This window comes from Crocuta crocuta, unplaced genomic scaffold (genome assembly GCF_008692635.1).
Source record: "Crocuta crocuta isolate KB4526 unplaced genomic scaffold, BGI_CrCroc_1.0 scaffold59, whole genome shotgun sequence".
In the NCBI taxonomy this organism is placed as follows: domain Eukaryota; kingdom Metazoa; phylum Chordata; class Mammalia; order Carnivora; family Hyaenidae; genus Crocuta; species Crocuta crocuta.
Window position 1 is genome coordinate 2,810,221 of NW_027551578.1, and position 16,707 is coordinate 2,826,927.

Here is a 16,707-nt window from a genome sequence, read left to right on the forward strand (position 1 = left end):
CCGGCGTATTCCTATCCGGAAATTTGCAAGGCTCTGCAAATCCAGAGAATTCAGCGCAGGCGCTGGTGTCCTCGGCTCCGCGTCTTGCATCAGCTCCCCTCCTGACCGCAGGAAGTCTTTTCCAGAAGGTGGAAATCATTGCGCGCTCTTGCGCCTTCTCTCTCTGCTGCCCCCTTTAGGAGTACCACACAAGCCACGTGGATGCATTTTATTAAGAAGAATGTAGAGTCTTAGAAAATATGTCTCAGTCTCAGTTTGCTGAGTTAGTTGGGGAAGTCGGACTTTACCACAATAACCCTCGAGAGTGTAGTGTTTTAGTTAGAACTTAGACACAGGATCCCTGGAATACAGAGAAAGGCTCAGTAAGGAGATGAGGCACTAATGCGGTCCATCCATATCCAGAGAACGAATCAAAGGGCTGAACGTTGGAGTATTTCTCTCGCCTCTTTTTCTTCCTTTCTTTCACTTAATCTCTTACCTGGGGCAGAGAGGGAAAGATCACACATGTTTATTTCACCTTAGTTAAAAACCCATTTGCTTGATTTCTGTCAGGTTACTCAAACTTTTTTCTTACACTGATATAGTCATGGTTATTTGTATGGATGCTTTATTAAAAAATCTTTCTAGGGGTGCCTGGGTAGCGCCCGAATTCGGCTCAGGTTATGGTCTCACAGTTCGTGGGTTCGAGCCCCACATCGGGTTCTGTGCTGGCAGCTCAGAGCCTGGAACCTGCTTCCGATTCTGTGTCTCCCTCTCTCTCTGCCCCTCCCCCGCTTGCACTGTCTCTCTCTGTCTCTCAAAAATGAATAAACGTTAAAATTATGTCACATGAGCAGGCACTGCTGTCATGCGTCTGTCCTTGTCACCGAGCACGACAGAAATTACGTGCTGTACCAGAGGTGGTGGGGATGGCCACGGGGTGCCAGAGCTTCGGCCTCTGGGTACAAATCTCTCTCCACTGCCCCACCCAGGCTTCCCCTCAAGTAAAGTCCCAGGTAACCAGTTCCATAGCTTAAAGAATGGCTTGCTCCTGACAAATACATGGGCCCTATGGTGTCTTCTCAAGATCATCTGATGTCTGGAGGAATTCTTGGCTTTTTTTTTTTTTTTGTCTGTGCCCTGGGTATGTCCCACTGGTGACATGTGACATTATCAACTGTGAGGCAAGAAGGGTCCAAAGAAGGAAAAAGGCCAAGTAGATAAAATCTTGCGTTTCCTAAAGCGGTTTTTGCTGTCATTTCCTTAACCACTTGCCCCCCGACAGAAGGTTAGAGGACCGAGCAGTAATTGGCAAGGTTGTTAATGTCAACGGATTCCTGCACTTTTTTTTTTAATTCAAGACCCAAGTAATGCCTTTGCCAGGGTGCCTGTCATTTTGCCCTTTATGTCATTTCTAACTTGCCTTAGTAACAACCTCTCACTCCTGAACTTATTTTTATTAACAAGACACGAGGGATGGAATTGCAAATGGGGGAGAGAGAAAGGAGGTCAGGGAGAAGGCTGTTGGGAGATGAAACTGATAATCCTCCTCCTTTCCCAGAGCTTTTTGCCAAAATGGGACTTCCGCATCAGGCCACGTATATATAGGCAGGGAGACGGACAGGCAGATTTTCTGCATAACTCTGTTCTGCGGGCTGAAACACCATGCCTTGCTTAGAAAAATGACAGCTGTCTGGCTTCTATTTCTGCCTCTGTCACCAAGGTCCTCTGGCACTTTACATAACCTCTGTGTCTTTTAGACTCTCTGGCTCTCTGCAGACAAAATCATGTTGGTAAGAGAATCTTGAACGGTAGAGTAGTAAAAGAATCTCAGCCGTTAGGATTGCAAGTTTCTCAGAAATAACTTGGCTCCACGTCCTCACTTTGTGGGCAAGGAAATAGAGCTCCAGAAAAAAGGGACTTGTGTAAACTCTCGCAGAGAGTTCATGGGGTGGTGGAATGCTAAGAGCGCCATTAATATTCCTGTATCCAGCAAAGGTCAGAGAAGAGTCAGGATGGAGCTTGTGGTTGACAGGCACCTGTTTGGGGGCAGGTATGAACTTGGTATCGTAGCTGTGAGTCTCACATGCAGGGGCAAGCCTGGTGCCGGCGGCGGTGATGACAGCAGGAAGCGGAAAGAATAAAGGAAGCTCACGTAAAGTGAGAGGTAGTTTCTCTAGGACACAAACACAAAGGAGTTAATTCAGGCCTACGTGACATTTGTGGCCCGGAGGAGGAGGGACCAGCAGAGTGCCTGCCTGACCTTGTCCTCCCACCCTGGGATTCTGAGGGGTTTTACGTGGGGATTCCTAGCCTGCATGTCCAGGAGATACCCATACCTTCGAAGTAGCCGCTGCATGACCCCTGCTTGGGTCTGTAGGTAGGTCCCTTGTGCCAGGCTCCGCCCTCGAGAGGGATACCCCGAGAAGAGGCCCTGACAGGAAGCAGGCTCATGGCTCTTCTAGAAGGCACTCTGGTCTTGGTTGCCTGGCCCAGTTCTGGGTGGGCATGTTTGGCCTTGTGGGCGCCCATTCCAAGAGCAGAGAGGATCAGGGCTGGGCCCTCTAATGTCTGGGTCTATGGGATGTATTGAAAGTACCACTAAGAGAGGGTAGGGATTCAAGGTTCTTTAAAAAAAGGCTTTTGAGATATGCTTCCTGAAGTCTGGAGAAATAGGGAGTGAACCGTGGCTGGTCACTATTTGAGTGCGGTGTGGGATTCTTTAAGCAAATAGATACCTAATGCAGCGATAGGTTTTCTGAATAAGAGGAGCAAGATGCTTTGTGCACTGTCACTCCGAGTTTTACAGAGTGACCCTCTGGCCCTGGCAGTGTGGCAGCAGAGAGGACTCATTTGCACTGGATGGAGACAGGCTCCAGGCTGAAACCTTTGGGTGCCCTTTGCATAGCCCTGGTCCTTCCCCGTGACAGTGTGCATTAGTGTGTCAAGGCTGCCACAGCAAAGTACCGCGGGTGGGTGGCTTAAACAGAGACATTGATGTGCCTAGGTGTCCAGGATCAAGGTAAGGGCAGGGCTGCCCCTTCTTTTTTATAAATAGTTTATTGACAAGTTGGTTTCCATGTAACACCCAGTGCTCATCCCCACAAGTGCCCTCCTCCATGCCCATCTCTCCCCTCCCCCCCCCCACACCCATCAGTCCTCAGTTTGTTCTCAGCATCCAAGAGTCTTTCATGGTTTGCCTCTCTCCCTCTCCCCAACTATTTCCCCCCTTCTTCTCCCCCACGGTCCTCCGTTAAGTTCCTCCTAACCCTCCTATACGTGCAAACATGTCCTTCTCTGCCTGACTTATTTCGCTCAGCATAACACCCTCAAGGTCCATCCATGTTGCTACACGTGGCCAGATTTCCTTCTTTCTCATTGCCATGTAGTATTCCATTGTATAGATAAACCACATCTTCTTGATCCATTCGTCTGTTGATGGACACTTAGGCTCTTTCCATGTTTTGGCTGTTGTTGAGAGTGCTGCTTCATTGAACATTGGGGTGCGTGTGCCCCTATGCATCAGCATTTCTATATCCCTTGGGTCAATTCCTAGCAGTGCTATTGCTGGGTCCTAGGGGAGTTCTATTGTTAATTTTTTGAGGAACCTCCACACTGTTTTCCAGAGGGGCTGCACCAGTTTACATTCCCACCAACAGTGTAGGAGGGTGCAGGGCTGCCCCTTCTGAGGGCCTTGAACAGAAGATCTGTTCTGAGTCTCTCTCCTTGGCTTGTAGGTAATGTTCTTCTGTATCTCTCCCTGGTCTCTTTCCTGTCTGTGTTTCTGAGCCCAAATTTCTCCTTTTTATGAGGATACCAGTTACAGTGAGCAGGGCCCACCCTAACAGGCTCCTCTTAACTAACTACACTTGCAGTGATCCTATTTGCAAATAAGATCACATGCTGAGATGTGGTGATGGTGGGGGGGGNATATGAATTTTCGGGGAATACCATTTAGCCTGTACACAGTCCATGAAAAGAAACCATCCAGAAGAGATCAGTGAAAGAGAGCAAGAGTTCTAAGAGATGGAATTTAGGAAAAGGAGCAGAGATCTTACTGAAGAGATGCCAGGTTTTTAACCTCTTCTTCCTCATATAAAGCTCCACCTACAGCAACATGGTCAAGGTCAGTCATGGCCTTTAACCTTCACTGATGCTGGGACAGTTGTGGAAGTGAGGGCACAGATGGAGCCTTCCGCCATCTTGGTTTGGGGGTTCCTCTGATAGAGGCGAAGGTTCTCACCGGGCCTCACCTATTGCACCCCCTCTTATCCACGGGGATGTGTTCCAGGGCCCCATTGGATGCCTGAGACCATGGGTAGTACTGCCCCCTACACATACTGTGTTTTTTCCTCTAGATACCTACCTCTGATAAAGTTTAAGATATAAGTTAACAACAATGACTATTGATAGATGAACAACAATAACCAATAATAGCATAGAATAGTTATACAGCGTATTGTGATAAAAGTTACGCGAGCACAGTCTCTCTCTCAGAATATCTTCTGGTACTGTGCTCACCCTCCTTGTGACGTGGGATGATAACATGCCTACGTGATGGGCTGCGGTGAGGTGAGTGATGGAGCTGTTGTGACGTGGCGGTTAGTGTACTATTGACCTTGTGACGAGACCTCAGAACGAGCATCACCCGCTTCCAGACTGGTTGACCGTGGGTAACCAGAACCATGGGAAGTGACCCACAAACAAGGCAGGGACTACTGTATTCCTTAGGAAGAAGGTGAGCAGCACCCAGGGAGCAAATGTCGAGCACCCACTATGCCAGGAACCTCTCCATAACAGATCGTTGCCCCCGTACAGCTTTCTTTCTGGGTGTACGGGAGCAGGATCTGAGCCGGGCAGTGGTGAGGGCAGAGTGGGGGTCCAGTTCACAGGCCTTCAGAGCGGCTCGGAGGAGGCACCCATGGGCTGTAGCGGTCAGCACTGGTGGCTCTTTGGTGCGCCTGCTCTTCTTAGGACTGTTCCTCTGCCTGAGTCATTGGACCCAACTTACCAGGCTGAGAGTCTCCCGCACACGTCTCCTTCTGGCCCTTAACCAGTCTTGGCTTGTACTAGTTAGATGAGTTACTGTGATAACTCCTTCCCTTTGCCCTTCTAGTTTTTGCTGAAAAGCAATCTGTTGCTCCCCAAACTGAATTATTTTATTACTAATATTTTTGACACCAGCATCCTGGTGATATTGCACCTCCCCCCACCCCCCGAAAGAAAGTTGTACGGGGGCAACAGTCTTTCATGGAGAGGTTCCTGGCACCGTGGGTGCTCGATATTTGCTCCCTGGCTGCTGCCCCTTTTCATTCCTAACCTGACGCTTGGGCATTTATTTGTGAGCTCCTGTGTTAACCTAGTGGTCCCAGAGTCATTTTTTCTTTTAAAAATCAAAGACATTCTTATGGCCGCCCTTCAAACCCTTAGCTCCCACGCTACTGAGAAGAATGTTCATATCCTGCATATGTCTGTTGCTGTAGCCCCTCTCAGCCTGCCACTTGGGTGGGTCGAAAATGAAACCATCCTGTGGAGCCTGGGGGGCTCAGTCAGTTGAGCATCCGACTTCGGCTCGGGTCATGATCTCGCGGTTCGTGGGTTCGAGCCCCGTGTCGGGCTCCACACTGACAGCTCAGAGCCTGGAGCCTGCTTTGGATTTTGTGTCTCCCTCTCTCTCTGCCCCTCCTCTGCTCACATTCTATCTCTCTTTTTCAAAAATAAACAAACATTAAAAAGAATTAAAAAAATAAACATTTAAAAATCGCTTAAACTTATTAAAAAAGGAACATGAACCTGTCTGTTTGTCTGAAGCAAACATGAGAGCTATCATGCTTTCTGCTGTCCGCTTGCTGCTACCTAGGGAAGTGACTTTCTTCTTATTGGATTCAGTATGTACGATCTTAATAACACACATAATTAAGTGTGTGTTAATTTCAGTTGAAAATGGAAAGTCCTGCATGTGTTAGGTGGCTCGGGTGGCTTTCATAAGGTACCACACACACTGGGCAGCTTAAATAACAGAAATCCACTGTCTCACTATTTCGGAAGCTAGAAGTCTAAGATCAAGGTGTCTGCGGTTTTAGTTTCCCAGGAGGCCTCTCTCCTTGGCTTCTTCTTCTTCTTTTTTTTTTCTTTTTTTTTTTTTTAATTTTAGGGAGGCACAGAATCTGAAACAGGCTTCAGGCTCTGAGCTAGCTGTCAGCACAGAGTCCGACACGGGGCTCGAACCCATGAACCGTGAGATCCTGACTTGAGCCAAAGTTGGATGCTTAACCGACTGAGCCACCCAGGTGCCCCTCTCCTTGGCTTCTTGATGGCTGTCTTCTCCCTGAGTCCTCACGTGGTCATCTCTGTGTGTGTGTGTGTGTGTGTGTGTGTGTGTGTGTGTGTATCTGAATTCTCCCTTTTCATAAGGATGCGGGTTGTGCTGGATCAGGGCTCACCCTAATGACCTTGCTCAATCACCTCTGTAAAGACCGTGTCTCCAAATAAGGTCTATAACGAGGAGACCAACATAATGAATTGGAGGGCGGGGGACACAGTCAACTCAAAGCTGACCTCCTTGCCATCGATTTCCTTTTGCCACCACCAGGCCCGGACCCACCTGCCTCTGATGTGCTTTCTCTGAGGCATGTTCTTGCCAGCAGCCTTGATTTTTCTGAGGCTTCATTTGTTGAAGGTGAATTTTGCTCATTTGATTTAAACACCAGTTTGTGAGTAAAGAATAATGTGCATCCACAAATCATGATATTGATTGTATTGTCAATTTGTCGTAATTCTAAAATAGAATTCTAGGGGCATCTGGGGGGCTCTGTGAGTTAAGCACCCAATTTCAGCTCAGGTCATATCTCATGGTTCGTGGGTTCGAGCCCCGGGTCGGGCTCTGTGCTGACAGCTCAAAGCCTGGAGCCTGCTTTGGATTCTCTGTCTCCCTCTGTGTCTCCCCTCCTCCCACGCTCGTGCTCTGTCTGTCTCTCTTGCTCAAAAATAATAAACATTAAAAAGTAATAAAAGTAATAAAATAGGATTCTAATTGGCAGCCTGGACAATGAGAGCATGTTTTGAATAAGTACATGGCTGCCAGCAGAGGTACAGGTTAGTGGTCAGGAGAACAGACAGCAGAGCTGCTTGGCTCATCCTTTACCCATTTACCAGCTGGTTAACCCTGGAAAAGGTGCTTACATCTCTCTTGGAGTTTTCTTGTCTGAAAATGTAGGTACGATAGGACTTACCTCACAGAGTTGTGAGAATTTAAAATGCTAATATATGCGAGGAATATGGAAAAGTGCCTGGTATGTAGTAAGTGCTCAATAAATGTTTCACGCTGCTATTCCCAGGATGGCTGCGTTGAACAAAAGATACATTTGAGTAAGTGAGATCTCATGGGCTTGTTAAAACATTATATGTGCTGCCAGGGAACAGTGTAATTTGATCTGAGAAGACACTTATCTGTCATTGACAATATACAAACTTAAAAGAAACATGGGGATGAGTTTTAATCATTGAGGTACATGTAACTCTTGTTTGTAAACATTTAACGTATCTAATTGGGTAGTTTTCAGTTTGAATTCCTGGAATTCTCCTGGAATCCTGGGTCAGGGATCACAGTGTGATGGCAGAACACTAAGTGCATGGGGTCAGTGTGACCTCATTTGTACCCCAGGCCAGATCCCCACCCTCAATCAGAACGGATCTCCTGTTGCATAATTTATTATTTTATTTCTTTTTCTTAAAATTCTTTAATATTTATTTAAGAGAGAGAGTGCGTGAGCGAGAGCAGGGGAGGGGCAGGGAGAGGGAGACACAGAATCCAAAGCAGGCTCCAGGCTCTGAGCTGTCAGCACAGAGCCTGACATGGGCTTCTAACCCATGAACCGCAAGATCATGACCTGAGCCGAAGTCAGATGCTTAACCAACTGAGCNGTTAATATTAGCCTGAGCAAAACATAATTAGGGAGGTAAATCTACCGCAAAAAGCAATACAGCATAAATTAAATAAATTAAGTATAAATCAAATCAAATATGAAACAATGCATTCAATTATCTGCCTCACTTCCTCCCTGCTCTAACATGGATATTTGAGAGGGGACTCGTTTTCTTTCTGGGGTAGGACCAGAGCTGAGCCAAGACCAATGAACTGTGTCAATTCCTGGAAGGCTAGTGGTTGACCTATTGAGCAGTAGTTAAAGGCACTGCTATTTGGTCAGCTAAATTTTCAGGGTCAGCAGGTGGACCTGCTACCTATCTGTCTTCGTTGTTAATGCATGAACTCGTCCGTGTGTAAGGCTGGGAACACCTCCTTATAAAATACCATTAAATGCTCACATAGCATCAATTTTGTGGTGAATCATCTACTGAAAGGTTACTAGTCGAATGAACTCCCATGAGCCTGGTGACAGAAAGTGCGTTCTCTGCCCATGGCAACTTGGAAGTTCAGACAGCAGCAGCAGGGAGCTCGTGCTTTCTCTGGAATCAGGCAGAATCTTCTCCCTGCTCTCTGTGTTAGCACGACACTCAAACTTACCGCCCTTCAAAAGATCCAGTCTTGGGGCACCTGGGTGGCTTAGTGGGTTGGGCGGCTGACTTCAGCTCAGGTCATGATCTCACAGGTTGTGAGTTTGAGCCCCGCGTTGGGCTCTGTGCTGACAGCTCAGGCCTGGAGCCTGCTACGGATTCTGTGTCTCCTTTTCTCCCTCCCCCTGCCTTGTTCACACACTCTCTCTATCTCTCTCAAAAATAAATAAACATTAAAAAAAAAAAAAAAGGATGCCGTCTCCATCCAGCCGGCTAGAATTCTCTAGGGAGGATTTCACATGTGCCTTCCCACCGTTCCCACTGAGCACAACGACTTTTGTCACACCGTGACTACCAGGATCCGGAAGACTCTACTGCCCCATGCCCTGCTATTTGTCAGCTCTCCTCTGACCTCAGCTGACCTACGCACCCCTCCTCTGCTGAATGCAGGTCTAACGTGGGGATGACTTGCTTAGAATGGACCTGCCCCAGCTCCCGGGCATTTTCAATGAAAACGAACTTGCTTGTGCTCAGAAGTCACAGGTGGGTGGAAGTGACAACATTCAAAACCAGGTCTTACAGTTGAAGAATGACAGCCATCAGGCCAATTGGCAACCTCCCTGTGACAGTTGGCAACGCCTGCTCCAGTGGCTGTCCCAGACTCCTCCCCCGCTCCCAGACACCCCAGGAAACCTGACCTTCCCCGCCTTTGCCGCTCACCATTTTGCTAAGTGCCTTCTTCTCTTTTAGTGCCTATAACTTTTTTTCTTTAATTTTTTTCTTGTTTTAAATTTTGGGCTACTGTTGAGCTGCAGTGAGCTGTTGTGGACAGGGACGATGTCTTTGTGTGCCAAGTTCCTAACTTACTAGGTGCCCCGTAGATTCCAAAAGAATGAATGAGTATGTGAGTGAGTGAGTGAGTGAGTGAGTGAGTGAATGAGTGAATGAATGAATGAATGAATGAATGAATGGAGTGAAAAGCTCCAGAGCTTATACAATCACTGCTTTGCAACATCAACATAATGAAAGGGTCCAGGCTTCCTTCCCTTCCTGACTTCCATTGTTCTGTGCAGCCTCACAGCTGGGTTTCTGCTGAAGGTGCCGTCTGGTGTTCCCTCCTCCAAACCCCCTCTCATAGTGCTGCCCAATTAATTTTCCAGGAAAACCCCATTTCTTTCCTATTGCTCTCCTGCTCCAAACTGGAGTAATTTCCCATTGCCTGTGGAATACAGCTCAGAACTCCTTCGCCTGGCATTCGGTATTGACTAGAGCTGGTCCTTGCTATTCCTTTAAGAATCATTTTGACTGTAAATATTCTAAACACATTGGAAAATATAACATGCACTCATTTACCCACCACTGAGATTAAACAAATATTAGTGTTTCCCCCACTTATTTTCCTAAATAAATAAGCATACATTTCAGATGCAGACAGACTTCTCCCTTCTGTTCTCGCCCCTCCTGCCTGCCTTAGAAGCAATCTTTCCCCTTCTCACCCATCACGGTTCACTGACTCTGAACCATATGGCCCAGCTGGCCTTGTCTTTTACCTGGAGTTTCATCCTTCCCTCTTTTTCCCCTGAGGCCCAGTTCACTTTCCGCCTCTTCCAGGAAGCTTTCCCACTAATCTCCTGGTTTCCTAAATCGCTACCTAACTTCCTGTCTCCACCGTGCCCTTGGAGATGGTATTTGCCTGTGACAGTTTTTATGTAGCATTTTGATTCTAGCACTGGATCTTCCTTCCTTCCTTCCTTTCTCTTTCTTTCTCTCTTTCTTTCAAGCTTTTTTTTATTTTTGAGAGAGAGAGACAGACAGACAGACGACAGAGTGTGAGCAGGGGAGGGGCAGAGAGAGAGGGAGACATAGAATCTGAAACAGGCTCCAGGCTCTGAGCTGTCAGCACAGATCCCGACACGGGGCTTGAATTCGGAGTGGCAAGATAATGATCTGAACTGAAGTCTGATGCTTAACTGACTGAGCCACCCAGGTGCTTCCTAACACTGGATTTCTATTCTCGATAGTAATTTTTCTTCTCGCTTTATTTATACTGTAGTTGATTGTCTGGGTGTACTTCCTCTCTTTTGGTAACAACATTGAGAATAAGATCTGATACTTAGTTTCCTTCCTTCCTTCCTTCCTTCCTTCCTTCCTTCTGCAGGTCTCAATGGAATGCCTACTTATAAGCTGCAGTAATTGTTTTCAGCACTGAGGAGACAGGCGCGAACCCAACTGACAGTTGCTGCGGTGGTAGAATTTATATTCCCATGGGGGTAGAGAGAAATCACCTGAATAACGAAAGTGTCAAGGTGAATAGTGCTTAGGAGAAAAAAGAATGGACAAGGCTAAAGAGAGTAAAGATAATCTATTTCAGATGTACTTGAAATACATGTATCTCCTATATGCTCCACCTCTCTGTTAAACCCAGCGCTCTGTGCACATTTGTTGGATTGCACAGTGTACCTGCATAGATTGTATTTGATTACTGCCTGTGAAATGCCACCCTGTGTAGACCATCCTGTGTACATTTTCATCCTTTGCTGCCAGGAGCACATCTGGGTTGTTCCTTCACCCTGTCCATGCACTATGGAGATGTGTACTATGGAACTAACAGATTTGAGGACTAGCCTCAGTGGAGCATAATTAGGCAGGAGAAATCTGCTTCCCAGCATCATGTTAATTCCACAGTCAAATGGAACCAATCTGGCATCATCTTTCCCACGTTGTTGAGCTCCCATGTTGTTGAGCCTTTGGGCTGATGGAAGGTTCACTGTTTCCCAGTGTTCCTATATTTGGTGGTACTGAACTATGATCCCAAGGACACCAATGTCTTCTTTCTATTTCTTCTAGCCTCCAGGAACGGGTAAAATTCCTCAACTTGTCACTTAAGGAACTCACCGCTAAGGTAAGTACCTTGATATGCCCACTTTCTAAGAAGTCTCTGAAGTTTTCTTTTAACTCATGTCATGTCTGGCTCACATGGAATTTCATGTCTAGCTGATGGCCCTGGAAGAAGTGTAGGCTTTACAAAGCCCGTTCTACAGGCTGGGCGATGAGGCCAAAGAGCCAGGAGCCAGGGCTGCTCCCATGGTAGAGGTCCCGGCTTGTGGTCCCTCAGCTCCTTCACAAGGAGCTGTCAGTGTTAGGGGACAGAAATGAGTGCTTCTGGGTACTGTCAAGTGCCTTTGTGAGAAAAGGCTTTTGGGATGGGAGCAACCCAAGAAATTAATTGCTTTTCTTCCAGGAGGACAGGGTTCAGGGATCCTCACAAACAAGTTTGGAGAAAGGCACAGTGGGTATTTGTGTTTTAAACTTTTTAAGTTGACTTCAGAATCATGTTGCCTATGGTCACTGCCATGTATACTTCATATCTGGCCCTTGGCTGGTGTGGGGAGAGCGCACTCCTGCATTATTCCCTGGGAGCACAGAGTCAATTCGATTAAACAGTCCGTGTCGTGGTTAGTTAGGATAACCACAGTTTACAAAATGGAATCCTTCCCTGCAGAGGTAGTTGTATGTGACTGAGCAGGATCAGTTACTCTGAATTACTACACGTGTGGCACAGAACTGGGTATGAATTGTTGATTATTTGTGTTAGGGCTGGAAGCCAGGTTGGGGGGGGGGGTGGTGAAAAGGTCAGAAGTGTAAAAAAAGAATGGGTTTCAGAGCAAAGAACAAAGCAGATAAGAGTCCACTGGCCTGTAAGAAATGTTTTCTCACTTTCAGTGCCCGGGGGAGGTCAGGAAGACCTGCCGAGGGGTTTGCAGATCACCATAGCTGAGCAGAGACTGGGGGCGCGTTGGTGGCAAAAGTGTCCATAGTTATTCTGGCTCTCTTTGTTTTCAGTGTTTGTGTCTGTTTTCAGAAACAAACAAACAAAAAAACCAACCAAAAAGCCCCCAAACCAAACCAAACCAAAAAACCGTGAAATGGTTTTGCTATGAAATCACACAGCGACAGTTTGATGGGTAGCTGTGGCCTACCAGAAGGTTTGCTTAACGAAGACAATATGGGATTCAAGGCAGTGCTTCATTCAGAGCCAGGCAAGGAGGTGAATCGCCCCGGCAGACCCTGGTAAAGGGCTTTTCTCATGGGCTCTCATGCTACATGGGGCTGAGAGACCTTCTTTCCTACTCAAGGGAGACTGACTTGGTTTACCCATTTTGTCATGTGAAGCAGGAGGGCAAGCCTAGAGGGCATACCGTATATATTTCCGTGATGCTGCCGACTAGGATTCATGTTCTGGGGACGCCTGCCGGGCACCTGCNGGCGGGGGGTAGGAGGATTCCTTCTCCCGTATTTTCTGATGTAACTATGTGCCATTTAGCAGGTGCATCCTAATTTCTTTTTTAAAAATTAATTAATTAACTGAGAGAGCAAGAAAGCAAGCACCAGTGGGGGAGAGAGAGGCAGAGGGAGAGAGAGAGAGAGAGAAAAGGAGAATCTTAAGCAGGCTCCACACTCAGAGTGGAGCTCAGTGCAGGGCTCGATCCCAGGAAGCTGGGATCATGACCTGAGCTGAAATCAAGAGTTGGACACTCAACCGACTGGGCCACCCAGGCGCCCCAGGTGCATCCTGAGTTTTGCGCAGAATTAAAAGACAGAAGTACTCTAGGGTTTGGGTTTATTGAGTATCGGAACTTGCTGTGTGCAATCTGAATGGGTCCCTACCCCAGCAGTGTGCGTGCAGGGGGCCAATGAGAAAATACACATGGGGTTTAGGTATGAGTGTGTTTTACAGGACATTTTATACTGTGCACACATGCATATTAACACATGCAGATGACGGTGGGTTTTGTAGATAATCTCCAGCTACCGTGAAAGCTCTTGGATTTGCCCAAATGCCGAAAGTGATAGGCTTTGTTTGCATACTTGCTCTAATGCATTTACGAAAAACTTATAATTCCCTTGCTGTTCTGTAAGATTAAGGAATTCATAGCTAAGACTTTAAAATGTAAATCTGAAAGCTCCATTTGGTAATGAGTTCCTCAGGGTCCAATATTACCTGGAAATAAAATGGAGATGCAGATTTTCTGGGGTGTGTATGTGTGTGTAGAGGTGGTTATGTACGTGCACACAGCCATGATTGTGTGTGTGTAAGGGGGACATGGAGAAGTCCACACAGAATTGAAACAAAACTGCTCAGTCACACAAAAGCAACTTTATACTCTGGGTTCGACCGACTCAGGACCTTGAGGTAAAAATTGCAGCTTGGCACAGTTTTCTTCCTTTACTGTATTAGATAGATATTAATACTTCCTTTAGTGTATTAGATATTAGATAGACCTGATATTCTTTTGCTTCCTCCCCCAAAGAGGGATGGAACCTTCCTTCATTCATTAAATTTCTTTGACTCTTCTGGTTACCCAAACCAGGTAATTAAGGGATAAATGAGATGGAAGAAATAGTCGGAAATGAATGGAATAGCTGGAGATGGGTAGATATTAGATTACATCCAGCAGCGCCTGAGAGAAGGTACATTGCAATTTAATAAGATTTAGAGAAGCTCTTTCATATTTATAGTGACAGCTTGAAGGATAGGTTTGCTCAGCAAGGGAGAAACTAGCCCAGTTATGATTAACAGAAACTGTTAACCAAAATCAGAAAGACTGGACAGACATTGGATGAGACGTAAGAATTATGGCAGGTGTTAGGACTTAGTAGCAATGTTCTCGGACCTTCGATGGCATTCTTAGATGGATGGAAGGGGATGAGCCCGTTGTCAGGCACTGGGCCAACCTGAGACTGGGGGCTGTGGGGAGGAATCCAGAACATCTTCCTTTTAACATCCAATTCTGACTCCTGACAAATCTCAGGACCATTGTGAGGGTCTAGGAATTAATCGCTTGGGACATGGGGACGCTCATCCCTGCTGATTCCAGCTTTGGTGTGGAGGCCACCACGCTGTCACCTCCATCCAGAGAACGAGTTTTGTAAAGAGATTTGGCAAATTACAGCTGCTTAATGGAAAGTAACATTTAAGGCCATGAAAGAAATAGTATCATGTTGTAGGCAGGATGGGTGAGGTCTGCTTTGATTCCAAAAATAATTTCCATTTCAGTCTAAGATAAGCACAACAATTCAAGCTGCTGGTATCTGGCAAGATCTAGATTCTTCTGGGGAATTAAATTTTGTATTTTCTCTGGGCTCTGTGAACCCAAGTGGGTTAATTTTAGTTTTCCAATGGAATCAGATTTTTTGCAAGAAAAGGGGGATGTTTCTAGGTGACATCCTTAGTGGAACACCCAAAATGTCTCTGTACACACATGTTATTCAACTGAGCCGTATGCTTTTGTTGAACTGGATCTTTTTCTAGGTAGCTCACTCATCTGAATGTAGATATCAATTGAATATGAGGTTTTCACTTTTAACAAAAGAAATGTGACGTTTCTGTTTCAAAGAAAATAAAAGATAACCTAAGACATTCAGAAAAGAATGTGAGCTTTACGATTTTTGCTATCTTTGAAAGAGCAAAGAAAAAACATAGGAAGTGTTTGGAGCCTCCTGGAAAAATACATAATAGAACTTGTAAAGCTCATTGAGGTCTCCTTGTCTATTTTTCTTTCTTTTTTTTTTAAAGTTAAGCAACATATTTTTATTTATTTAAAAAAATTTTTTTACATTTATTTATTTACGAGAGACAGAGTAAGACAGAGAGTGAGAGGGGCAGAGAGAGAAGAAGACACAGAATCCGAAACAGGCTCCAGGCTCTGAGCAAGCATTCAGCACAGAGCCTGACGCAGGGCTCAAACCCACAAACTGTGAGATTATGACCTGAGCCGAAGTCAGACGCTTAACCAACTGAGCCACTCAGGCGCCCCTCCTTGTTTATTTTTCAAATCTGACTTGCCAGCAAGTATCTGCCCTTAAAGTTTGATTAGACAACATCTACTAGTAATTAGTCTGCCACTCTGCCCTTCACCTTAATTGCTGTGACGCCTTTACTTACTATTTACTGTGTACCAGCCACAGAGCCAAGCCCCTGCTCACAGAAAGGTTGCATCTTCGTGGACAGAGATTCTAGAAAAACTGAGGAACAGAAACAAATAGTGTCAGCCGGAGAAGACACTATGGAAAACCATCATGCAGGGTGAAGGCGAAAGGGGAGAGAGCGTTGAGGCTGTTGCTATCATATATGGCTAATCAGCCAGGCCTTTCTTCCCAGGGGATGTGTGAGCAGAGCCCGGAAGGGTGTGAGTGGGCCAAGTCACTTGGGTCAAGAGTATTTCAGGAGGGAATAACCCTGAGGAAGGAATAGGTTATTCTAGTTTTGTGGTTGAGCTTTGGTGTGTTAACTCTTGTCAGTTTTGCGTTTGGATGTGGTGAAGGTATGGGACCTAATGCTTGAAGTGTACCGATGCCTGCTTCGTTTCGTCTTCCCTCCCTTCCATGCTCCTCCCCCTTCCTTCTTTCCATCTCCCCTACCCCCTTCTTTCCTCTTACTGCTTTCTGTTTACATTGCTTGCTTTTAAAGAACTCTCCTTCAGTTACTCTTTACCACCCCTCGTAATTCCTTGCAAACCCAGAAATCTCTGGCCGGCTGCTCCATTGCCCTCTGATTTTTACCTGAGTAAACCATGGTTCATGGCCATTTCTTTCCCTCTAGGTGTGTATGAGCGAGAGAATCTGCAGCACTCTCAGGAAGAGAGTCAATGATATTGAAACCCAACTACCGGCGCTGCTTGAAGCCAAACTGCTGGCCGCTTCAGGTAACTGAACAGAGACTCTAAAGCAGTTGTGTGGAATAAGGACGGCTTTTGTCCTTAGTAACATTCTACCTGTTACTTATGTCACACTTGGACATTTCAGAGCTTTTGTGGGAAGTGGAGCTAAAACTCATGAAATAATACACGGGCACCATGGCCACCTTGTAAAGGGATAGATAAGACTCTTAAAGCTACATACACACAGGGGCACCGGGGTGGCTCAGTCTGTTGAGCATCCGATTCTTGATTCCGGCTCCAGTCATGATCTCGTGGGTTCGTGAGTTCGAAGCCCCCGTGGGGCTCTGTGTTGACAGCACGGAACTTGCTTGGGAGTCTCTCTCTGCCCCTCCCCCACTCATGCTCTTATGTTGTCTCAAAAAAAAAAAATAAACTTAAAAATAAAACTGCATATGCACATATAATAAAAAATAAGTTATCTGTGTAGGTACCATGGTTTAGACTTCCAGTTTCTGTTTGTTTACGAGTTTAGAGACTAGAGCTACCCCATGTG

The 16,707-nt window shown here is 46.2% G+C and overlaps 1 protein-coding gene across 1 annotated transcript in view; it reads left to right on the forward strand.

Moving 5' to 3' along the window:
* Nucleotides 1-16,707, forward strand: part of DISC1 (DISC1 scaffold protein) — a 303,581-nt gene that overhangs the window by 76,645 nt on the left and 210,229 nt on the right. Inside the window, exons 7-8 of the mRNA XM_077751688.1 lie at nt 11,341-11,395; nt 16,097-16,199. Of these exons, the coding sequence (XP_077607814.1) occupies nt 11,341-11,395; nt 16,097-16,199 (158 nt within the window). The remainder of the gene's footprint in view (nt 1-11,340; nt 11,396-16,096; nt 16,200-16,707) is intronic.